The following is a 24,008-nucleotide window of genomic DNA, read 5'->3' as shown; positions in this document are numbered from 1 at the left end:
CGTAATTCCGTCAATCACCAGGTTTTAGACCTTTTAATCGGGTCCTGCAACGCACCTTGTACCACTGAGCACATCGTGTGTTCGATTGTCCTTGAGAATCGGTTGGCACGGGTGCCTCCGTACTCACTGCATTTCCCTGACCGACAGTCGGAATACCATTTGGGGAGCTACAAATAATTAACATCGAGTTGTATCAAGAAGCATATTGAGGTCGGCGTTAGAATAGGCGGCAACGAAAGGTTGAAAATACTAACCTAGCGCAAAGATACCAGCCTCTCCAATTAGCTAGATTGTTGCAAGCGGAATTAAGCATAGAATTCCATGCCAGAAGTTGCGCCTTTGTGATGTTGAGTGTAGCTGTGAGGGAGTCACACGTGTCCATCATTTGGAGCTGGTAAGTTTCGCACTGGCGGGGCAAACATACAGACTCGCCGGGGCTCGATAACTGCGCGCAGTTGATGTCAAATCCGTTAGCCGTGATGAGCCCGTGTGTGGAAACGCCAGTATTTGCCGAAATTGAAACGCATGTATCATCATCCCGGACGGTATAGTAGCTGTCACATGTCCTGTTGGCAGGAGGGGCCGATGTAGTCGTCGACCCGTTCACGGCGTAAAAAGTTGGGGTCGCATATCCGTAGCCCGTGGCACTGCAGCTCGATGTCAAGACAGAGAAGTCTGCGGCACCTTGATCGTCATAACCGAATGGGGATGAAAGCTGAAGCTTTTGAATTTCTAATTCACATTCCCAGCAGCTGTGTTCCTCTGTGCTGTTGGGCTGGTTTCTCCACGTTGCCACGAGAGCGTCACAATACTGGCCGCTCAGCCTGTGATGCTTATCAGCTCGGACATCCGGATTTCTTCGCCCGTGGCACTTTTGGGGCATCAAGTATTTCTCTCACGAGTCTTTTAGGCAGCCAAGCTGAGCTGCAAAAATATACCTATCTGTCAGGTAGGTTGCTGTCCACGGTTTGCCCCATTAGTGAGGAATCCCCAAAAGACTAAGTATACATACTAAATCTTATTCATCATCTGGGAAAGATCGGACAAAATGGAGGACTCCGACATACCGGGAAAGGTGGCTGAGCCATCAGGACTCATAACGTCTTCAGGCTGGGTACATGAAGCCTGGATTTTGTTTCTCAGGGAAGCAAGATCATCCCGGCACGAGCTTCCGCAGAGGCTATTAAGCTGGCCGTCATCGAGTAATTCAAAGCTGGCATCACTGTTCAATTTCTTGTCAGCGGTGTGTTGAATCTGGCCGTTCAGTTTAACCTGATCAACATTCGGGCATTCTTCACTGACCTTGCCCCAGTGTGTCTAGGAAGCCAAGAAGGACAAGAAGCAAGGGTCTCGTTGACTACCGCAAAACAGCCATCACTGAGACCCAGGGTATCGAAAGAGAATTGCACATTTAAAAACTGCTGCCCGTGAACAGGAGCAGCCTTCAGAAGCAAAAATGAACACAAGACGACAGCTCCGCGTAGGCTTGCCATGGTGTATCCAGAAAAAGGTGATGCAAATCAGACTGTTAATTGTTGCCATTCAGATGTCCGGGAGTCACAAGTCCCCTCATTTGAATCCTTGTGAATTTCGTATTCATGAGCTACGGCCAGGGATGATTGCGGCGTTCCGCCTGACGTGACAATCTGGGAGCTGGGGCTAGACATTATCAGAGCACTGCAGTGTCCTGTCAGCACTAGTCTCGCGAAGAAAGAAACAATGATCTTTGCGAACTTTTAGAGCAATCCCTTCATCTTGGAAGGCCAAGAATTTTCAGTCGATGTTCCAAATTTCTCCCTGCACCGGCAGAGTCATGCGTGTAACCTCGCGGTTTTGGCAGGTGATCACCTTGGTAAGCCGAAAAGCCCAAGACCCGTTTTTGCAAAAGCTCATTTCACCAGAAGTATTAGGACTTGCTTTTGTAACTCATTCGAGCGAAAGTCTCACGAAACATATCCGAAATATACAAGATGAGGGAGCCAACTGTTTGAATTCGCTCGTTCAGCTTTGCAGCAGCCTGGAATTTAATCAAATCAATTACGCCCGAGAGCTTTTACCATCCTATGAAGGGACACAGTTATAAATTTGTGGACATAGACGGGTCAAGAACTAAAGCACTCATCCGAATCAGAATGTTGCTGTTCGGTGAAAGTTTTCTGCCCTTGCTTGGTCGGATATTTGAATGCTTTATCCTCGGACTGAGATGTAAATCGACTGTTGGAGCACTGGAGCAGCGAGTGAGACAGTGATTCGGCTCCTCGACATTGTTTCAAGCTCGACCTCACGTCAGCATGTCCCGAGGCAAGGGGTCTATTCAAGTTGTGCCCCCTGATTAGACCCAAAAAACTATTCTGCAACCGCTTTGCGGAATTTTCATGGTAGCTTACTTCTGTGAGGCTAGAGGTGTTGCAATGTGCTTGTCTTCAATGAGCCTAGGGGGTGAAGGGCGCCTTCCTGGAGCCTCCTCTGGAGGTTCATTTTTGGACAACTTGAAGGTTTCCGGTCACTAAACTCTGTCAGCAGCGATTCGGAACATCAAGGTGAGACACGAATCATCCAACGAAATCTGTTCCGGGTCCGGTCACTGTGTAAATGTATATCTAAAAGGTGAAAGTCCCAGATATGATGGATTACATCAAAGCTTTTGCAAACGGATTTATTGTGCCATCAACCCCAAATATATAAGCATATGTTTGCAGGAGTATGTAGTTGATTTCCTACATAATTTAATACTCAAATGTTCCGACATTATGTTCGGCTTACGAGTTATATGTCTTTCCATGTCCGGGGTATTCCTCGTGGCAACCCTTCAGCCTCCTAAAGATTTCTTGGCAGCAGAACTGTTTCCATTGGTTCAAAAAGGCGATTTGACTACAGGTCCTGATATTGCACCACACCAGCCACTTCAAGGAGAACGAGGGATCGGTAGCAGTGCGCGATTTGAGCATGCAGCCTCGGCCTCTTTGGGGTCGACCGCCCTCCTGCGCCGGGACGATTACACATGTGGTCCAGGAAGTAAGTCAGCCCTGGATACATAAATAAGATGTAGTAGTTGTTGCCAGACAACACCCAAGGCAATGTTGAGCTGTAGCTAAAGTACTGCAATAGGACCTTGCAATAACGGGGCGTGCTGCGGCGGTACGCTACTTCCCCGGTCCCTGATTGACGAATTCGTATGCTCAACCCATGTGTGCGAAACTGACCTCTAGATGAAAACAGAAAGCGGAAATTGTGGATATGGTGATATGTACTGCGGAAATGGATGTACCAGCAATTGTGATGCAACGGCGGAGTGCGGGAAGGACTCAAAGGATCATGGCACAAAATGCCCGTTAAATACCTGGTAAGGATCTTCATTTCTATTTTCACTATCTTCGGATCCCCATTCAATTGCTCATTCATGATTTTCACTAGCTGTTCGCAATACGGTTTCTGTGGTACCACGGCCGGTAAGTTACCTTTATCACCAGAGGACCTGAGGTATCTGCACACTTGTTTAACCTAGCATCTGAACAGAATTCTGTGGTAAGGGCTGTCAGTCCAATTGCGTGGAACATCCCAAGCCTTCGGGAAAGACTGGAAAGACCTTGAACAGAGGTGAGAAAGCGATCTACCGAGTTCGAAAAGTTCCGTTGTTCTCTCTAATCCCTGGGTCGTTTGAACAGTCATTGGGTACTGGGAAGCCTGGAATGATCGCTCAACTTGCCACAAGACTTCGGCATCTGACCTTCCACGTATGTTTTCATGAAATCATACACTTTGATCCAAAGGGCTACAACTCAGCTGACATATCCAGTTGATGCTCTGACGCACGTCAACTATGCATTCGCATATATCGATCCGTCGACCTTCCAGATCACTACCATGGATGTGGCCACTGCAATCTCTACGTTTGATGACATTGGGGCCATCAAGGTGACCAATCCAGATATTCAGATATTTGTGAGCCTGGGAGGTTGGACCTTTTCAGACAATGACACCGTCACACAGCCTGTGTTTGGCAACATAGCTGGAAATGCTGCTAACCGCCAGAAATTTGCGACCAACTTATTGAGCTTCCTTACAGCATATGGATTTGATGGAGTGGACTTGGACTGGTAAGACACTCAATGAGAGAAATGATCATCACTACTAGTAGATGTGAAATGCTGACTTGCAAAAGGGAATATCCCGGTGCTCCTGACCGGGGCGGCAAGAAAGACGACACAAAGAACTACGTCGAGCTGTGTAAAACTTTGCGAGAAACATTTGACAAGTCTGGCCGAACATTGGGGATAACATTCACTGCGCCGTCATCTTTTTGGTACTTACGCTGGTTCGATCTTCCTGGGATGATGAAATATGTCGACTGGCTCAATTTTGTGAGTTGACGTATTACAATGATCCCCTTAATCTCACCAACAACAGAAAATTAACGTCTTTTGGGGCGGCGGCAGATGACATACGATTTGCATGGTGTCTGGGATAGTACTAACCCAATGTAAGTAATGGATACGTTGCTGCAGGGGGAAATCAACAAGCACCAAGAGTCTAACTTAGAGCAGCGGATCCATTGTGCAAGGCCACACAAACCTAACAGAGATCAAACTGGCCACTGAACTTCTATGGAGAGTTGGCCTCTCCCCGTCTCAAGTTGCCCTAGGGTTTGGATTCTATGGCAGAAGCTTCACTCTGGCGGATCCCAGCTGCACGAAACCTGGTTGCCCGTTTAGCGGTGGTGGTGCAAAGGGAGTTTGCACTGGTACTAGTGGATGTGAGTATGCACCTCATCGAGCCTCATCATTCTGTTAATGTGGCTTCCAGACCTCGCCTATTACGAGATCCAGGACATCATCCAGAAGCAGAGCAAAAAGAGAGACTTCCAGGTAATACATGACAAAGAAGCAGCTGTGAAATATTTCTCCTGGGACAAAAACCAGTGGATTTCGTTTGACGATGAGGAGACGTTCAAGCAGAAGGTTGATTGGGGCAATGACATTGGCTTCGGAGGTTCTCTAATCTGGGCTTCAGATCTTGGTTTGTACTATGTCCCAGGCCAAAGCTTTCATCGCGGAAACAGCCGAAGCTAATTAAGGTCATCCAGATGATTTTGAGTACTCGGCACATAAAGCCTTGACCGGTAACAGTAAAATTGGAAAGCTCTCAAGTCTCCAGCAAAAGAACACCCAGACCCAGCTTACCCAAAGCGTCAGTCAATTTTTGGGCCAAGGATGCTATGTCTTCAGCATCACACAGGATGATATCAACCAGTATGCCTGTGATAGGGGATATGAGAGGGTCGGGTATGATGCCCATGGCTGTAAAGCCAAAAAGGTATGAACCTGACTGTCCAAGGGAAATTATGCCCTGCTCATACAATTTCATTCCATAAAGATAATGGTACCTTTAGCTGACACATAGGCGTAGGGAAAAACCTGTGGCCAGCCAATATGCTGCCCTAAATCCGCCGGGATGAAGGACAAGTGTATGTGGCGTGGAAGCGGAGGGGATTGTAACGGCCAGTGCCATGCCAGTGAGGTCAAAATAGCAGGTTCTAGCTGGGGAGGCAAGCCTGGTGAGTCTGGTACCGGCCGGTGCAGCCGCGGAGGCAAGGCCTTCTGCTGCGATGTCGGGATAGAGGCGCTCACTGATGACTGCTACTGGACCGAATGGTAAGTTTGCCATCCAGAAATATGATCCAGGTGTCACGTTTGATTTCCAAGCCAACAAAACGTGCAGCGGTGCATCTTGCAAGGGCGACGATGCAAAAGTCGCACATGCCTACGACAAAGACGGCAAATGCCTCTACGATACAGGACTGAAGAGGGGGGAGGGACATGATCTAGACAAACGGTATGAGCGTTATCTTGGTGGCAACACTTATTGCTGCAAGAAAGATCGAATAGCGTTCAATAGGTGCAATTGGGTTGGAAAGGGAGACTGCGCCGACAATACCTGTGACCGAACGGAAGTTACTCTGCTGACGAACCCATACGGAGACTCAAGCACATCCTGCAACTGTAAGTTGTCAAATCTCCTGCTTGGATATACTGAATAACTTTCCAGTATAGCTTGACTTGGACAATCAGCTGACAATCCAAAGGGTGGCGGTCAAAGGCTCTGTGTTGCCAGCCCAACCAGGACACGCTCCAGACACTAGACTGCGATGCCGACCTCTGCGCAGACAACCAAGCTGCCTGTGATGACGAGGCAGGTTATGATGACAGTGATGGCTTTGGTAGCGTAACCAAGCGATCATATATATCCAGCGATGGCCGAAGATGGAACAGCTATAGTAGCAGCTTGCACCTTCTCGAAGACAGGGCGAAGACGCGCCCTGGTGACCGACGCAAGATGATATTGAATATCCCGAAGGTCGTCGGATCTAGCATATATGGTGTGCTCAATTTGGAAAGCATCCAATATCCACCAGGCGCAAAGATGTTCTCTGGCGACGGGGCCTCGACTGTACCTATCAAAGGAGGATTTGCCATGGCAAGCGATCTCTGCGACTCGATCAGCGTCAAGTTCATTGCCTTCAAAGATCTCCCGAGCAAAGGCTTCAATGCCGAACATATGCAGGAGGTATTATACAAACGCCTATTGGACCCCCAAAGATCCATATTAGACATTGCTGACCAGAATTATTCCCCCTAGATCAAAATGGTTCCCCAGTGGCTGACCACCGCGTTGACGGGAGTGCTGCCGTCGGGGAAGAAAATGCAGGCGGCCGTGATAGACCCGCAGAAACTCATTGACCTTTGGAACAAGGACTATTCTGTGTCACTACCTAAAATAGGAGTCGAGGTCAATGACGTGAAAAATTTGATCGACCCCATTACACCTAACGACCGAATATTCACCATCATCGGTGCGTTCGCATACCGAATCGGAATGACCTTTATCCCGGCAGACATGAACCTCATCAAACGCGACATATTGGGCGGCAATAACCCGCAGGCAATTGGTAAATTCAACAAAAACCTCAAAGCCGTGGTCAACAGTGGAGATATGGATGCGGCCAAAATGATCATTGGTCCCCTTCAGAAGGTAGGATACTATGCCAGCCAGGCTCGGCGTCTTCTTTCGGTTCTTGATGGGAGATCAACAACCAGTAAATTACTTCTTCATCAGACAGCTGACACTGAAGAGAGCCCATTAGACATTCGGCGTATTCAATATCCTTAACGACGCGTATCTGGCCGATTACTTTGACCAGGCCCGCGGGGATTTCTTAAAAGAGGTCCAGCACATGCACGACCACATGCCTGGACTCGAGCCTCTGTTGCCCATTTGGATCGAATTCGAGAAAGATTACTACGAAACGGCCGCCACTTTCGCCCAAAACTTTATACTGACTAGGACCTCCTTGATCGCGGGGAAGTTCTTGGGCGTCCCTACTGGGGCATTGACTCCAGCCGCCGCAAAATTGACGTACGAGGCTGCCAAGCTGGCCACTCAGGTAGCTAAGCTCAAGTTCCAGAAGAAGAACTAGGGAGGCTCCATCCATGTTGCGGTGAAGATCAATTGCCAGACAGCTTAGATGCGAATCTATCAATCCACGGAGTAGGTATCGACATTGGACCCTTGTAAGATCCTCGCGAAACCGCCGAGGCTCGAGCCTTCAAGCTACGATGTTGTGATTTCCATCCTGGCTTTGGATGTCAAAGCTCTACCTACTCTACCGTTTTTTTAATGGACCTTGATCTAGTATTTGAGGCTCTACACTCAGGTCTCCATATGGTTGATGTCGGCAGTAACGTACCATCTAATAAACATTTATTGAAAATTTAGAAATGAATCATGATAGCCTCGGCAACTGTGACTCTCACACTGAAAACAAGTCGGTTTAATTAAATTGTTGACTTAGTAGTCAGTATCAAGAATCTGAGCCTCCCACGGGATTGTTCTTCCTCCACGATCCAGGAAGCTCATCCTCGTCCTCCACATCCACCATACGGGGTGGTCGCACGTAGGCATCCGACCAGTACTCGGGCTCAACCAGCTTCTCGTACATCTCGACATGCTCACAGATGGACAAGTACATCCAGCCAACATCCTCCTCCTCTTCATCAGTCTGACCATCCTCCCAACCCTCAGGCACCTGGTAGTCCCTCTCGTCGGGGCCTAACGGGCCCCATTGCTTCCACAGAATCTTGACAACCGGCAGGCTCATCTCATCCAGTGACTCCAGGCACACATCGTCGACCACAAGGCAGAAGTTCCACCGGGTACCCAAGAACCAGTCCGGGCCAGGTTCCGCATCACTTTCCGAGCGGGCGAGCGCGGCATGGCTGAACTCCTCGCGGCCCCGCTCCTCGTCCGTGAGGTTGTTCGGCAGTTCGTCGGCCACCCAGGTGCGGAAGTGCTCCCTCACGTCGTGGGTGGTGGCGCCCTCGAAGCGGTCTTTGTCGTCCATCGCGACGATCTCGTGGCGGGGGCCGAGGTCGGCCCGGCCCGTTGCCTCCAGGACCTCTTCGGCATCCCCGCGAAGCTGGGCCAGCATGCGTGCCCAGGTGTCGTCGGTCCCGGGGGCATACGTGGTGCGGTAGACGACGAAGCCCCACTTGCAACGTCCCTCGACCATTTTGTCGTCGTTGATGGTGTCGTCGATCATGATCAGCGGCGGACAGCCGGCGCGGCTCGCTCTCCAGTGCATCTTATGAGTGGTCGTGAGCTGGGTGGGAAGGGAATGAACGGTGTGGAGTGGTGGGATTCCGAGGGTTGTTTGATGCGCTGGAGTTGCTGCTGTGAGTGTGCAAGGAAGCGGAAAGCACCGTGGGGTCAGGCTTAGAGTAGCTGTGGAAAGTAGTGTTGGCAGTCTTGGCCCCGGCCTCATTGGAAGGAAATTATTGATGAATAAACCCTTGTAATCTAGGGGTCTGGTGTGGGTTAAAAAGGTAGGTGAGAATTGATCCGAGGAACTCCAGTTGCTACCTGTCAACTTAGAAGTCACTAGAGCTGCTTGTGGCTGTCATTGGGCAGTCTCGTTATCCAGCTACAATGTGACTCAATGGCCTATCTTTAATTCGAGGCCACTGCAAAGGAATGCATTCTGAGCGCATATGATCGTCAAGTGTGTCTGCGCAAAGTCTCAATTCGTGCAAACAGCTGAGACACAATGTCTCGCTTCAATGCTGAACCCCAGCTCATGTGAGGCGGCAAGGGTGGAACAGGGGCTCGAGGCCTGAGTCTCGATCGGCCACAGATGCACAGCTAATCAATCAGACACACATTCAATTCAAAACCTGTGTTGCATTCTCTGCATAATTTTAACACCATGCTCAATTATCGACCAGTGGCTGCGGGAGGACAAAAGTTCCGCCACACCCTGTACTAGCGATTTGCACCAACCCAACGTTCAAAAAAGCAACAATTGACCCATTACGAGAAGACGTGAATGGATTTTCAAAAATATATAAGACTAGAGATATTCATTTTGAGGGTTTTGCTTTTCAATCACCAAGGTAATGAAGCCAAAATTGAGCTGGTTCTCTCTATAGTTCTACGAGTATGGATGTCCAATTATTCCTTTGGTTATAACTTTGTATCTGAAGTCCTCGTTCCGGCTTGGAACTTCCTTCCAGCCTCCAGCACCAAGATGACCTGCCGTGCCAAACAGATCAACTCCATGTCTTCATTGCATATTGTCATGTGGATGTCCATCCTACCGCCAGACAACATTTTGGCTTCTGTGCGGACCAAGACAAAACGCAAGCCTTCCTGTGGCAGATTCTTCTTAAATTCGACATCCAGAGTGGCAGTCGTGTTGAATGTTTTCGACTTTACTAACTGTTCACGGTCTCTGTTAGTAATGGATTTCACATCATCGGCGGAATGCTGGTCGAGCCGGAGGAGCCTTCTTGCGTGAAAGGACGCACCTGAGCGGCAGTGTTAGAAAAAAGGCAGGTCTCCCCGGGATGTTCACTGGCCCATTTCTCCGCCTCGTCCCGAAAAACATGCGCGTCATACAGGCCACCGTTTTGCATGAGCGTATCGGACATGGATGGCACCATGTCGGTCATGAATGCCAGGTAGGTATCGGTGATCCGTTCGTCCCCCAGGAACCCATGCCATGTATCGCAGATGCCAGGAGCAACAAAACTGCCGCGAGGGTACAAGTCCAGTATGCGACTGGTCATGGGGATGATCTCGCCTTCGAGACGAGCGGGGACCCAGTTCGGTTCAGCTTTCCGAGCGAGCACACGCTCGAAATCGGGGGTGGGCTTGGGAGGGGGCAACAGCCCACTCCAGGACTTGGCGGTGGGGACGCTAGGGCCCAGAGACTTGTTGAAGTCTGTCGCCGTGGCTAGGGCGATGATCTTGAGCTTGTTGTTCTGTCTGGCTTGCGTGTGAGCATCTGTTTTTAGAGACGTCGAGGACAGCCCTGCCCCAAGGATGTGGTCAGTCGACGCGCCGGTTAACACGGCACCTACGAGAGTCTCAGCTCCAGCGTGCTCACGAGAGCGCCAATCTTCAGAGGCGTGATGGTGATGACGCTGTCGCAACGTTCACAGGACCGAAGGAAATCAAAATGAAGGTTCAAAATATGAGGCTGGGTCCGGAACCGAGGGTCTGTACGGAGGTGGGTCGCGACGGCATGATGGACCACGGCGGCAATGCATCCCCCATGAAGAGCTGTTTGGGTTGAAGAAGATCAAATCAAGTCAGCCATGGCCTGAACACGAGCCGCAGGAGCAACTAACTAGAGCCGACCGTCCAGTCTACATGCCAAGAAGCCGTGTAAGTATCACCTGAGATTTGCTTCAGGTTGATCTGCTTTTCGAGAAGAGTTGCCATCGTCGCTGGGCCTGTTCGTTGTGCAGGTGTAGAAAGTGCTGGGAACAAAAGACCAGTGTTGTTGTTTGTGGAAGTACAACTCAAATTACTAATTATCTCGTACGCTCCTTGTAAGCTGACTGCATGTGATGACCATTTGGGGCCAGGGGTGTGAATCTGGATGCCTGGCCGCACAAGGGGCTTACTGCATATCTAGGTACTACACCCGTTTTGTCGACCCCTCTGCCAATCTGCCGCTTAGTGATTGTTCATTAGGCTATCGCTACTGTAAATAAGATGCTAACTTTTGTAAAATATCGTTAACACCGTCTTAATCCCACTCTTTATGCGGTCTGCCTTTGTCTTCTGCAGGTGCGTGCTGGATCATGAAATCTGCTGCTGCTAGCTGGAGGTGTACATTCTATGACTACGATAATCGGTAAGCTTCCGCCTTTTGGATCGTTTTTTTTAAACCATAGATTTGGCCCGAATGTCTTCAACCTTTCCAAGTCATTGACTCACAAGACAGCTAATCATACAGCCCATGGGTTGGTGGAGCAGGTGTAAGTCCCTCGGGAATATAATCATCTCGGATATAACGACTGTTCGGGGGCGTGGCAAGTATATGGCCATAGTCTTCGCAGCAGCTGGGATCGGTCTTGCTCTCGGACAGCCCCTTGTGGTGTCATGACTGAGTGACAGGTGTTAAGTTTTCGTTCCAAGAACCCCATCCACATGTAATCTCCCCAGAGGCCTAGAACCTTTGCACGACGGCCCTTGTAGCAGCTATCCATGAGTATGTGGCCGCAGTTGGTATAACCAGCAACGAGAAATAGTGACTCAATCTCCCTTTCGGCGTGCGGCCGTTCGTTGATCATGCTGCTTCTTTTCTTGTACATCGATGCCCTAAGGCTGTTGACCATACGCCACGGTCTGAAATGAACAAACTGGGTGGGGAATTGCCTCCTCGTCGGGAGTGTGGTTATCATTTTGATCGCCTTGAGCTGGGCTGGTACCAGGTTTCTATGGGGGTCTTGGAGGATCCTCCTCCAGCTCTTGGTTGGATTCGTGGGCCTTATTGTGTTCCATGTCTATTCTGACTTCTATATTAATCTAACAATCCCGTCATGTCTTTTTAAAAACGTAACGGCTGCCATCAGCTCTGCGACAACCTTTTCATGGGAATGCTTCCCATTTGGAGAAGTTATTTTCTTGCCATCCGCCTCGTGGGTGTCCTTCTTTATCTCCGCCTCGCGAGCTGGTAAAATCTGACTGCCTTCGATTTTCGTCTTTGTTCCTGCTTCTCAAGTGCCTGATGGACATTATAGATTATGAACCCGGGCTTAAGCCACACTCACCCAAGGCTTGTCGATTCGCGTGTATCATTTTGGACCCCTCCTCTTAGAGACAACATATAATGTATTCCTACTGGAGGGTAAAAAAGAGTATTATGTACAGTAATGGTTGGTGCAGAGCCCAGTTACGCGCCCACTGCGAGTCACACCAAGCCTGGTGTGCTTAAGAGATTAAATTGACTACTGAAATGATCTCAGGGCCGCATGCTTTCTTGCTATCTCTGTCCGGTCAAAGTTTCTTGATGAGGACCCCCAACACATTCACGGCTGAACATCCGAGCATCTCATCACACATGTGCATTCCAACAATCGCACATCTGCTTGAACCGTCTCCAACTACCCAATTCTACTTTAAACAGTCTCGAGCATTGTGACCCGTGCAGAGACAAGCTGTGCTGTGGGCTCAAAGCCCATTAAAGATGTGATATAGTAGACTTGGAGGGACTCATCCCCATTTCAACAAATCAAGATATGGTAGGCCCAACAACCAAGACTTTCAAGAACATGGCGCATATTCTTTCTACCATGGCAGAGTCCCCTTTGGATACTCCGAAAACCTCGGTCACCCTACCACGGAGGAGCTACTGGTCGGCGTCTTTCGCCAACCAGACGACGCGGTGGGCCAACACAAGCTCTAATTCTTCAACAATATTCTCGCCCAGATTCGGAGTGCGGGAGCCATTTTCGTCAACCCTGTGGTCATCCCAGGTCTGGAGGAGTATGAAAACCTCCCGGCAACTAAAAAGGAAAAGGAAAGAAAAGAAAGGCGGTACTGCACGCAATTTTAAATTCGGTCTAGAGGAGGAAAGTTCTACCTGAACTTCCAGTCATTCAGAGCAGTGCCAAGTCCCTCAGACAGCTGACTGAGGCGGACAAGAATGTACTTATCCGAGTGTGTTCCAAGTTGGAATGTTGTAACCATGGAACTCGTGATCGTAACTCAGCGATTAATTCACTTTCACCAAAACGAGGAAAAGACAACAATGCGGCATGCTCCCTCATGCTCCAAGGCTTCGTCGCCATGTCAGGCTCACCAGCCATGAGCGTCCCCATGGCATGACATCCATCGGGAACTTACGTTGTCTTTGACAAGGGAGTGGTCAACTTTAGAACGCGGCCAAATATTCGTAAATCTAGCATCTTGGCTTGCTGCAGTCTGATGAAGGCAATTTGTATGTTTACCACTATGCTCGACAGTTCGAAAATGCTAGTTGCTATGGGTAGTGCCTGCATTCCAGTCGCTGAACGGTATGAGGAAAGAAACGAGGGTCTTACGAGGTCTCTGCAGTCGAGCTCATCAACCTGGTACCGGAATCAACACCACCACGACCAACTGAGGGCTGTAGATGAAATGAATTCTTTGAATTCAGATTGAGCACTTGGTATGAGAGCACGTGCTTCGATGTACTTAGTTATAGCCCGCGTTCTTGTCATAGATATAGAGTTGCCCTGCGCCATGGAAACCTGAACACACCATCATCCAAAGACAGTTCATCCGATCAATTCCAGTTACCGTGGACCGTCAATTGTCTAAAAAAATACTCCGATGCAAGTCACTATGTGGACACTACCCAGAAATGTTCATGATTTGATTTTTCCCCTGCCAAAATTCCTTCTCCAACTGCCATCCATCTAAAGGCCACTTCATCCAAACCAAGCACCATCTTGACACGAAATGTGTCAGCCCAACGGCCGGTCACGTCAAAACTCAAATGTAACTTGGAGTAGGTTCGGGATGGCCCGATTTCGACAGTACATCATACCACTACGCTTTTTGGTTCAGAGCACGAACTGCACGCAGTGTGCGACTGGGGACGTTCCTACGGCTTGCAAAATTCCTTGGCACACCAGTGAACATCAGATACTCAATTAACCAAGTGGCGACATGCCACCGAAGTCTATGTCCTTGAGATGACACTCGGTCTTGGCTATCAACTAAAACCTTGCCAAAAATCTACCACTTCTCACAAATATTCTTGATTCGTCATCCTCGACCGGAGGAACCCAGCGACGTTGGAGCAGACTACCCGTAAACCGAAAGTTCCGGCCCCAGGAAGCTCTCCATTATGCCATTTGAAACCCCCAAGAACAGATCGCCCTCACCGCATGTGACACCCAAGAAATAGACTCAGGGCTGCCATCGCGGAAAACGTGCGCAGATCTCTCCCCGGCGCTCTCGCCCCCAACCTTATTCCCGAACCATATTGAGACAACTTAAGCTTAATTTCTTGACACCGTCATTTTATGTGCGATACACTCGAGATGACGAAGAGAAATCGTGTAAAATCGATGCATCTCATGAACAGTCCCGCCAGAACATCCCATCATACGAACCGCACCGCATATCGCGGCATCCTCCCGTACACAATCGGCGCCGTGTAGCCGATGTCAGCAAATAGGAAGACATCTTCTTGCCTGTCTCCCGGGCTAGCAGCGGCTATGTGTTAAACAAGACAGACACGCAGATAGGATGGAGTGAACGATAAATTTGGGGGCCAAACAGGCAGGGCACGGAGGGGGGGGAACAACATGCGCGGGTGCCAGATCCGATCGAGATCCCAGAGCTCCGCTCCAACCAGAAACACGAGCTGCAAATGCAGGACTGACTGGTGGTGGTGATGATGATTGGAGCCCCCGCGCCGGGCATGTCCCGAGCTTCCTTCTCGTCCTGAGACGCTGAAACTCATCCCAAGGGCAGCAAAGGAAAGGAGGGTGCCTTCCCAGGGCTTCCATTGCTTTCGAGAACCACTTGTTCCTGGTGGACAATGTCCCAGTTGTACGTAACGACCTACTGAGGTACCCAGGGACGTATATAGATTATCAGATTGCTCCAGGGTCAAGCCTTGTCCGGGGCGGTCCGCGAAGATCGAGGCCTTGCAACTGAGCATCGTGAAGAGCGGGTCCCGGTGCCGTCCTCCGTTGTTGCTTGCCCCAGTATCAGGCCATCAGGAAACACAAAAAGGCGTACACATTACCGCAGGAACCCTAGCGGACATCCGCTAGGTTTGAAGCTGGCCCTTTCGGCGTCTCCGCTCTTTGTGAGTCACACTCCTTCTTCCAAACATGTGGAGAAGAGACGGCGGCGGTCCGGTGAGAACAAGCAGGGAAAGGAGACAAAAAAGCACTCGCTGGCGCCGACGCGTCCTGGGCCAACCGCCGCGCTCGGCGGGTTTAAGCAGGACATACGTCGTAGCAGGACAGCCTCGGGATTCCTCAGACCCCAGGACGTGGGGCAGCAGAGGAGGGGCAGGGCAGGATGTTCACAACTTCGTCAACCCCATTAGTCCATCCGTCTAGCCGTCGTTCTTTCTGCCCTATACACTTACCAGAAGAACACCAAGGCGGCCCAAACCCCACAAAAACACGCCACGCTCCGGAACCCAACCCAGCCGCGTCTTCAGAGAACCCACTCTCGGTGTGGTCAAGGGCGGGGCCCCGATGACCTCACACCCTCCCCTCCCCCCATCCACAACTTTCTTGCCCAGGGGGAACAGACACTCGGGTGGTCCTCGGGGGCGGTAAGTCAGCCTCACGAAATGCAGCGTGGGTGTGGACTGGCTGGCTATTGATAGCATTCTGAACTCTGTATGTGACCTGGGGCCCTCATCACAGTGGGACTGACTGTGGGCGACACATATCCACACCCACAAAGCCCCCCCGGCACTTGCCAGTGCCTGGCGTACCAAATAGAATAGTCGAGTCTGGGGAAAGCTGTCACAATGCCTGCATGCATGCAGCAGCGGCGGTCAGGGATACAATACTCCGTATAGGATGCAGAGTACGGAGTACATAGTACTGGAAGGGGGCGAGAGAAGGCCAGCAGAAGGCCAGCGGGAGGCCAGCGGGAGGGGGGAAGAAGAATAGAAAATTTGCCGAGCGTGCCCTGTCGTACCTGCAAGCGGGTGGGGCCATGGCTGGCGTGTGGGAATCCCCCATTCCGAGCACTTCGTTCGACGACGGCTGCCGCTGAAGAAGCCCTGGTCCCACAGGTCGTCGTAGGCGCGTAGGGCGTGACAGGGTAGACTACCCACTCAATGTCGCTGCCCTTCACACATCTCATGCCTCATGCCACGGACAAGTCCTACGAGGCACAGGGTCACGAGACATCAGCGCAGTTGTGCAATGTGCATTGGGTGTTTTGAAACATGACGACCCCAGGACGGTGAGCGAGCATCCTCACCCTCACCGCAGGAACGAGGCGCCCTGGTTGCCTTACTCTGTGTGCAGCAGTCGGTGGCTACTTGTGATGTGTCCGACTCAGAGGCCGGAGATGTTCAGACGAACGATGACGGCATTGAGGCACTCACTCAGGGTAGGAGGAAGGGGAAAATAGTCGAATGGGGCCATCCTCCTCCAGGAAATGGTTACCTGCACGTCAGACGGCGGTGGGCACACGGCTACCACTGGCGACACGTCTGCCCATCACACACCCCGTACACCACCATACCAAAGTAGTCAGGACCCCTCACCTCCCAGCCCTATAGATAGCGACATATCACCTCCATGCGGGTCATGTTATCATCTTCATCATGGAGTGATAGCCTGCCAAGTCAAAATGGGCCTCCCGAGGCCGTCTGTGCTCAAGGAAGGATGGGCAGAAGAACATCAAAAGACATTCTGGTCCAATCTGGCGTCGCAGTACCGGCACGTCGGATTGCCGGTGCAAGTGTGCAACGCAACATAAACACAAACAAAAAAAACACTCGGGCGCGACCGGAACCGTGCGGCGAGTCATGTCCATGATACCGATCAGGGAATCGGGTCGCAACCCACGGGAATGCCGCCCGCCGGTGCTCAATCCGAGGCTGCTAGCAATGGCTCAAGCGGTCGAATCCCACATCGCCGATATGCCACGGGGGAGAAAAGAGCACTAAATGGATGGAGTCGAAAGTAAGTGTTGGTGGACGCCTTGGTTGTCTGCTGGTTGTTGCGCGATTCGGCGCTGGCAGATGGTCGAATGGAAGACCTATGGCATTTGTGGGCGGGTACACGGGGTGACCAACTGTGACTCGCGCAATGGTTCGAGTATTCAAAGCCTTTGATGAAAGCATTCTTTGCCGTCGGACGAGTACTGGATAGACAGTCCTCGAACCGCGACGGTATCGGCGTGCACGAGAGAGCTGTCCACACGTACCTGTGCATGGCCGGGGCTCGGTCAGCCCAGCCTGACAAACAGCAAAATGTTTCAAGAACCTCAAAATAGCCCAGACGTTGTACCAGGAACAGGATTTCCCAGATTACCACCCAAGGACTGTCAGTATTTCAAGCTCAGCCGTTGGCCAGAAACAAGTATGTTCCCCCAGAGTCGGACTTCAGCTGCGTCGGTTGAATCAAAACAGTCGTCAATTCTCCTGTCATCCCTGCCGCTAGATCTTTGAGATCTCCGTCCAGCGAATGAGAATCCTTGACAGGTCCTGGAAAAGGAAACTCAAATCCCTTGTGAAGGGACAGGGGCAAGGGGCGCTCTCTAGGGCTTGTCCAAAAAATCCCAGCCACCGCAGCTTGGCACTGCCTGGGAAGTTTCCTTAGTGCATCGCAACCACAACTGCCTGAATGGGCTTCTGAAATACACCACATAGAGAAGCCAGCAATTCTGCTGACGAGCACCCATTCGACTCTCAGGCTGTCAGGGCAGCAGACCCACTAACCTGTGGCGATATGTGGCATGTGTGGGCTTCTTCAGCCGCCTGCATGGCGTAGACGAGTGAAGACCTTCAATGTAGATAGGGTTAATTCTCGGGGTGTCGGGAGAGCCAGCACACACACGATTATGCAGTCGATATTCATCACGATGCCTGCCCAGGTGGTGTAACTTGCATCCTCGATGATAGCTGCCAAAACACGCAGGGATTTGCGCGTGATCATGCATCGCCGCCCGGTACCGCCGCCCGCCTCCGCAGTCGGTTCTCCAGAGACGTCCGTGTCCCCCTCACCTTCTCCCAAATCTTGGCCTCAGTCGGCGGCGGGCGGCAGTTAGCACTTGGCGGGCCGAGTCCGCGCGGAATGCCAGTGTCTGTTCGCTGGTGGCGGTCCTGGCGTGCTGTGATAGGCGCCTGTGGCAGAAGCGACACCCGCCGACCCAGAGAACACAACCACAGGGCAATCCGTGCACTAGAGATCTCCGGTCGATCTAGTGTACGACGGAAAAGCGACACCGTCAAACTCTGAATTGCTCACCGCGAATCCTGACCCTCTCTTGTCCCCCTTCCCAGCCAGGCAAATTCCATCTCTAGGTGCCCAAGGCGAGGGAAACTAAGTAGCCAACCCGCAACGTCGAGCTCGGAATGACACTCCTGCAGGGACTATGCGAAGGTCAGGCAAGTGTCAGCTGGTCCAGCATGTCTCATGGCGGTGAGGATCCAATTGGCGTATCAAGAGGCCGAGTAGCCGTCCTCTATGCTACTGTATGCGCGGTGCACACACATTTCGTTCCCATCGTAACATCTCACTGCAACGCACAGCCGGGCAGTCTGCAGTCTGATCAATGAGCCAAGCCAGCAGACGATTTTTTGTCTCCGGGGCAAGTGTGGGGGGCTGTTTGCTGGGCGCTCGAATGACCGGACGAAACACATGGTGAATCCGAGCATCCCCTCCCGGGTCGAAAGGGTTCTCGGGGTCAGGGACAGGGATCCATGCGCTTCGCCGTCTTGGTTGTCTTCCCAGGAATAGTTAGAGCGCCAAGACGCTGGTACGCTCGTTTTCTGGTACTGCCGCCGAGAGCGCCGCCAACGGTTCAGCGGTCTTGCGACCATTGTAACACGGTGATGACGATCCGGGGTCCAATATCAAATTCGTGCACGGCCCGTTGGATATTAGACCAAAGCCCCTACGTCGTCTGTAGGGCTTCAAGGCAGCTGTCCCGCCTCGACCATTTGCAAGACGAGTCGAAAATCCGCGGTGTTCTAGAAGAGCCCATGTAACCATCATCACGGCGAGGCAGTGCCTATCCCGGAACAGCTGGGGGCCGATAAGATTCGTCCTAGGCGACGTGGTTCGCAGCTCACGCTAGCATGCGTCCAACGGCACTTGGGCTTAGTGAAGCGCAGGTGTGGTGGTTTCCGGAGGCCGGAGGCTCCCAGCGCGGCGCCTAGGATCGCCGAGCTGCATGCAAACACTTAAGCAGGTGGTGCGTGTGTGCGCCGTGGAGCCTGTGTCATTGGCTCTGTTGAGGTGAGGTGATAGGCCTGCATGGCCTCAATGCAGAGTGTCCTTTTTTCGTGTCGCGGACGCCGTCTCGTTGTTGCGCGGCCGGGTCTTGAGTGCTACTATGTGAGCAGCACCACAAGCCGTAGAATATAGTCGGCTGACAGAATGACCGTGCAGCACATGCCAAATTGAAAGGCCCATCAAGTCCATTTGGCTTTCGCACCCAGCCTGAGCCTGACAAGGGTTGCACCGGCCTTGCGATGACAGGTCAATGGCAGGGAGATCATGCGGATAGGTGAGTGCCCACCCTTACACCATCTTCTGTCCTGATGGAGTGAACACCCATCCCACAGGCCGCTACGCTGACTAGCACTTTGTGCTAATTGTGTGGCACTACACCAGGCATGTGCTGCTCGTCGCTCCTCTACTAGACGATGACACCATTGACAGGGTCCATCTGTAACACAACCTCCCTGCGGCATCGTTTGGCGGATGGGTGAAATACTAAGAAGAAGGCATGACTTTGTCTGTGTCTGTTGCGCCAGGTTGTCCGTGGTTGTTGCACCTGAATGCCGATTGCAAGCCCAGCACAGTCATCTTCGACGATGAGCAAACTGCACCGCGATCTTTATGCGCCGCATCTAGCGGACAGAGGGTTCGGATGGCTGGCCGGCCATTCTGATTCCTGTCCCTCCAGCACGCGGCAGTATACGCTAGTGAGGACCGTTGGTGCCTAGGCAAGACCCTCGATTCCAACGGGGTGACCGTAAAGCCGCGGAGGCTGGCTGAATGAATTCCGTCCTGCCTCTGTGCACTTCCTCGCGAGTTTGAAAGTGTGGAAGGCCCCCCCAATTGTGGGTTAGAGGGTTCCTGGAGGTTACGGCTGACCAGGGACTGGTGATCGCCAGGCCCTGGGGATTTGATCTTGGGTGCATGACTTGTGTTTCAATTAAGCTGAACGGCACCTTGTGGTGACGAGGCTGTCATACAGTCCGCGCAAGCCACCAGCACGAAAGTCTTTGGGTATTTATCTTTGCAGGTGGGTGGCCTCTTCTCCGTACTCTGAAGGAGCAGCCGGCAGTGCAAGCTCTATACTCCGTACAGTAGAGTCCACGTGCCCCGTGCTAGTCATCTTCAAACACACGGCTGGGCGGTTCCCCACCATGAGACTTCCCAAAGGCGGAGAAGATACGATCAGATCCTGTTGATCAATCACTTGGATCAGCAACATGGCAGTATCATTAGTTCAAGGGTGCGCGGGCATCATGACAAGTGCGGAAGCTGATACAGATGTGATTGCAATAGCTGCTGTTACTCTGATTCCCTGTTTGCGTGGGTGTCGAGTCATGTATCTGGGATAAGAGTCGATCCCGCTGGGGCGAGTCCGAATAGAGACAGATAGGCACGGGATTGTCCAGTGTACAAACAGCAACAGGCGGGGTAAGTGATGGGGGTGTTGATACGGATTTTTTGGACAAATTGTCGTGCGTGAACGCTGACAAGATACCACAGCAAGCTTGTCGGGATTTCACAGTAAAGCAGATCTCCGACGCGCCTCAGTGGCCATAGACCCGGACGACGACGTCAAAAAGTAGGAACGACAAATGTCAGTGCCGACCGGGGGGCAGGCCAAGGGTTCCCTGGGCGGCCAAGGCACACCACTCGCGGTGGGGGGGGGGGGGGGTTGCATGAGAGATCCAGGAATGGAATTCCCTGGCGCATCGTGGGCCTTCGCACCACACGCAAGGTGCCATGCATTCTGGGTGCCGGCCATCCCAACCACGACCAACCGGCGGATTTGGCTGTGTGGAGGCGATGACATAGTTGCGGAGCCAAGGACATGTGCGTCGAGACCGAGAGGCAGCAATGATTGGATTTCTGAGTATCCTTGGGAGCCATGTGGTCGGCTCACGGCCAGCAGGTCGGCTTGTGGACCGGACAGGCCGCAAAGAAAGGACACATTCTCATGCGATCGGCAGTTTGGGTGCACAGTGGCGTCGACGGTCCGAAGCTGACTGCCTCCTCAAAAAAACCGGCGGTTCGCGGGGAAGGCAGGTCTGTCCGACGTGAGAGGCATGGGGAAATGATTTGCGGATGCTGTTTCAGGGTCCATTCCAGGTGTCCTGGTGACACAAGAGAAGGTGAGGCTTTGCTGAAACGGGCCAGCTTTGAGGGCTAGGCGGCTCTCAGAAAGGGCCGGCAGCCGTGAGAATAGCGCTGCCTGGAGTTCCAGAGAGTAAGTAATCCGAGCCAACAGTCGGCCGACGGGTGAGAAAACCAGACTTTTTTTTGTTTCTGGCAAGGCGTTGGCCTGTCAGCATGGCGGTGTTGGTGGCCCAGCAATTGGCGTCAAGTAGTGGCGTCGATTAGTCCTGGTGAGCAACACGGGCGCTAGAAGACTGACGAATGGATGCAGAGCAGGCGGCATGTCAGGGTCTCCTGGGGGACAGGGTTGGCGCGGTTCATGGAGTGACCATGGCAGAAGGACCCCGTTTCCTCGACTGCATTGGAAGGAAGACGGGGGGTTGTCGTGTCTGCGCGTCCCGGGACCGGGGGTTGGGGGGCAATGATAGAGCAGGGCTGGCAGGCTGAGCAGCAGCAAGACGAGATAACGAGATCGATTGAGGGCTCGTCTGTGTGGGCGGGTGCCTGTTCTGCCCGTGTGCACGACGCACGGCGCACGCACTCTCTCGGCACCTCGTCGATCCTGAAGAGTCGGGTCCGTCTGTGCGAGGAGCCAATTGGGCCCTGAAGAGTCGGAGAAGAGTCGACGGGGTCCAAGGGGTCGAAGGGGTCGAAGAGCGGTCAGCGGCCGTTTGATGTAATGATAATGCCATTTCACACGAGGGCGGCAAATTACCATGCCGGTGAAGCTGCCATTTCAGCTGGGGGACTGGCGAGAAGAAAAAGATTTTCTGCAAGGAGCGTGTAAGTCGGTGTAAGCCTTGATCGCATTCTGGCATCCTCTTTGTGGCATGCTGCCGTGCCGCTGTGCCACCCCGGCGCTCTGACCAGCACCGAGCTCCGCAGAGCTCGCCCGGTCTTAGTCGTGCGCGTCCAGCCTGCCAGTAATGCCAGCTCGCAGGCTCTCGGCTTGGTGGTTGCTTGCGGGCGGGGCAGTCATGGAAGGATCCCAGAAGCCGACTGACGCCATCAATCCCCAAGTGGCACCGCAATTTGACGGGAGGGCCACTAACGGTTTGTGCATGAATTGCTCAGACGAGAAGTAATGAGCACCGACCAGGGAGCTCCGGCAGGACCAATAACAAGACCAACGCCAGTGGCGTGTCAATGAGCCGACAAGTAAACATAAACTTTGTGCTCGGGAGGATCCATTGCCTTGGTGACGAGCAGCCCGGTTCGTGCCTGCTCTGCCAACCAGACCAGCCAGGCCAACCTAGGCAGGTACGTAAGGCTGTTTTGTTGTGTTGTTGATACGGATAGGCAGGGAAGGAACGCAGGTCGGGGTTGCCAGGTCCCCCGTAGAAAGCCCCCAAATGCCCATCAGCCAACCACCAGACACCAAAGGGGATGGCAGGGCCTGAGAAAGGAAGGAGGAGGCTCTTGGGGAGCTGCAGCCAGACAGCCCACAACAAGCCGCACCCGTGGTCCGCAGGTGCAGAAGTTTCAATTGTGGGAATGGTGCGAGACCTCCCCTGCTGCCCTGCCAGCAGCCTGCGCGTTCGACAAGTTGGACCTGTTGTGGAGAACGGGGAGGCGGATATGGGGTGGTCTGTTGGTCCATGTCACCCTGGAGAGCCAGGGACGGAGGGCATACGGAGTACCCATCCTACATACATAGGCTACGGAGTACCGAGTATCCTACACACATAGTGGACTGTACGAGTGAGTAGTCAAGAGATAGGGAGAGGGACCCATATGCATCCGGCTGCCGTGTCGGTTCGCCCCTGCCCTTTGAGTCGGGCCCAGTCGAGTCGAGTCGCGTCTCATCTCGTCGCGGTACTGCCCGTCCAAGCCGGCGGTGGTTGCCATAGCTGCCCAGGTGCTGGGGCGGCGCGGATGGGGCATCACACCGTTCCTTGTTAGCATGAAGACGGGCACAAAACCTTTTCCGTGGCCATGGCTCGGAGTCAATGCCTTGGAGGCGGGCGGCTGGGAGGTCCCTTGGCCTGCTGATCTCGTCCCCTCGGCCTGAGTCCGATGCTGGACTGTCGTTACCGCCCGCCCAGTCCCCCAGTCTCGCCCAGTCGCCCACGCCGCAAGTCTCAGTTGACCGCAAAGACTGATGTTTCGAGGCGGTCGCGAGGAGGCGAGACACACATGGGCGGCAGCGGGGTTGGAGAGTGCTGACCTGACCTGCAGCGTGCATACGTGCATAGGGGCTCAAATAAGCCAGGCTAGTCTGGGCTTGAGACGACCTGTCTATACCGTGCTGCCGTCTTGTCAAAAGACTCAGACATGCATCTCACATATGCGCCCTACGAGCCTGTGGTAGGAGTCTCTTGACTATTGTGGATGTGCACAAGCCCGAGTCTGGCCTGGCCCAGAGCCCCAACGCCCTGCCATCGTCCATCCAGCCCATCCCACCACACCCTCCCACACCCACCACACCCTGTACTCTGTAGCGTGATGCAACTGCTAATGCAGCCTCATCCAACCTTGCCAGCAGCCTTCACCACCGGATTGGACGGCTGACCTGCTCATGCTGCAAAGTCGAGTCTTTCCGGCCCTTGCGGCGGCAACGGCTTGCGGACGGGATGCTGTCGTGACCCCTCCAGAAGGCCACCG

At 52.7% G+C, this 24,008-nt stretch overlaps 3 protein-coding genes across 3 annotated transcripts; 1 reads left to right on the top strand and 2 right to left on the bottom strand.

Annotated features, from left to right (window-relative positions):
- Positions 1 to 3,325: 3,325 nt before the first annotated feature.
- On the top strand, positions 3,326 to 7,474 carry KVR01_004268 (uncharacterized protein; the record flags this gene model as incomplete). Its single annotated transcript, XM_044793380.1, has 14 exons — positions 3,326 to 3,449; positions 3,517 to 3,597; positions 3,666 to 3,734; positions 3,797 to 4,097; positions 4,163 to 4,361; positions 4,437 to 4,480; positions 4,542 to 4,757; positions 4,856 to 5,020; positions 5,193 to 5,282; positions 5,514 to 5,651; positions 5,719 to 5,999; positions 6,083 to 6,564; positions 6,637 to 7,029; positions 7,142 to 7,474. 14 exons carry the CDS (start codon positions 3,326 to 3,328, stop codon positions 7,472 to 7,474), a joined length of 2,916 nt encoding a protein of 971 aa, XP_044646432.1.
- Positions 7,475 to 7,845: 371 nt separating this feature from the next.
- On the bottom strand, positions 7,846 to 8,700 carry KVR01_004035 (uncharacterized protein; the record flags this gene model as incomplete). Its single annotated transcript, XM_044787532.1, is given in 2 exon segments — positions 7,846 to 7,866; positions 7,880 to 8,700. 2 exon segments carry the CDS (start codon positions 8,636 to 8,638, stop codon positions 7,846 to 7,848), a joined length of 780 nt encoding a protein of 259 aa, XP_044646199.1. The 5' UTR covers positions 8,639 to 8,700.
- A 684-nt stretch (positions 8,701 to 9,384) lies between these two features.
- KVR01_004409 (uncharacterized protein) lies at positions 9,385 to 10,843 on the bottom strand. The gene is made up of 4 exons (XM_044794533.1): positions 10,686 to 10,843; positions 10,416 to 10,617; positions 9,861 to 10,320; positions 9,385 to 9,771 (listed from the first exon to the last, which is right to left on the bottom strand). Exons 1-4 carry the CDS (start codon positions 10,777 to 10,779, stop codon positions 9,517 to 9,519), a joined length of 1,011 nt encoding a protein of 336 aa, XP_044646573.1. The 5' UTR covers positions 10,780 to 10,843; the 3' UTR covers positions 9,385 to 9,516.
- Positions 10,844 to 24,008: the final 13,165 nt, after the last annotated feature.

The sequence above is a fragment of the Diaporthe batatas genome (genome assembly GCF_019321695.1).
Source record: "Diaporthe batatas strain CRI 302-4 chromosome Unknown Contig00004, whole genome shotgun sequence".
Classification (NCBI taxonomy): Eukaryota; Fungi; Ascomycota; class Sordariomycetes; order Diaporthales; family Diaporthaceae; genus Diaporthe; species Diaporthe batatas.
This window is presented reverse-complemented; position numbering and strand designations above follow the sequence as displayed.

What these genes read in the sequence shown, in the direction of transcription:
- KVR01_004409 (XM_044794533.1), bottom strand. Translation starts at nt 10,779, where the DNA reads ATGGCAACTCTTCTCGAAAAGCAGATCAACCTGAAGCAAATCTCAGGT. An exon ending in ACGCTGGAGCTGAGACTCTC is followed by an intron (nt 10,321 to 10,415) that starts GTAGGTGCCGTG and finishes CACGCAAGCCAG; the next exon opens with ACAGAACAACAAGCTCAAGA. An exon ending in TTTCTAACACTGCCGCTCAG is followed by an intron (nt 9,772 to 9,860) that starts GTGCGTCCTTTC and finishes GACCGTGAACAG; the next exon opens with TTAGTAAAGTCGAAAACATT.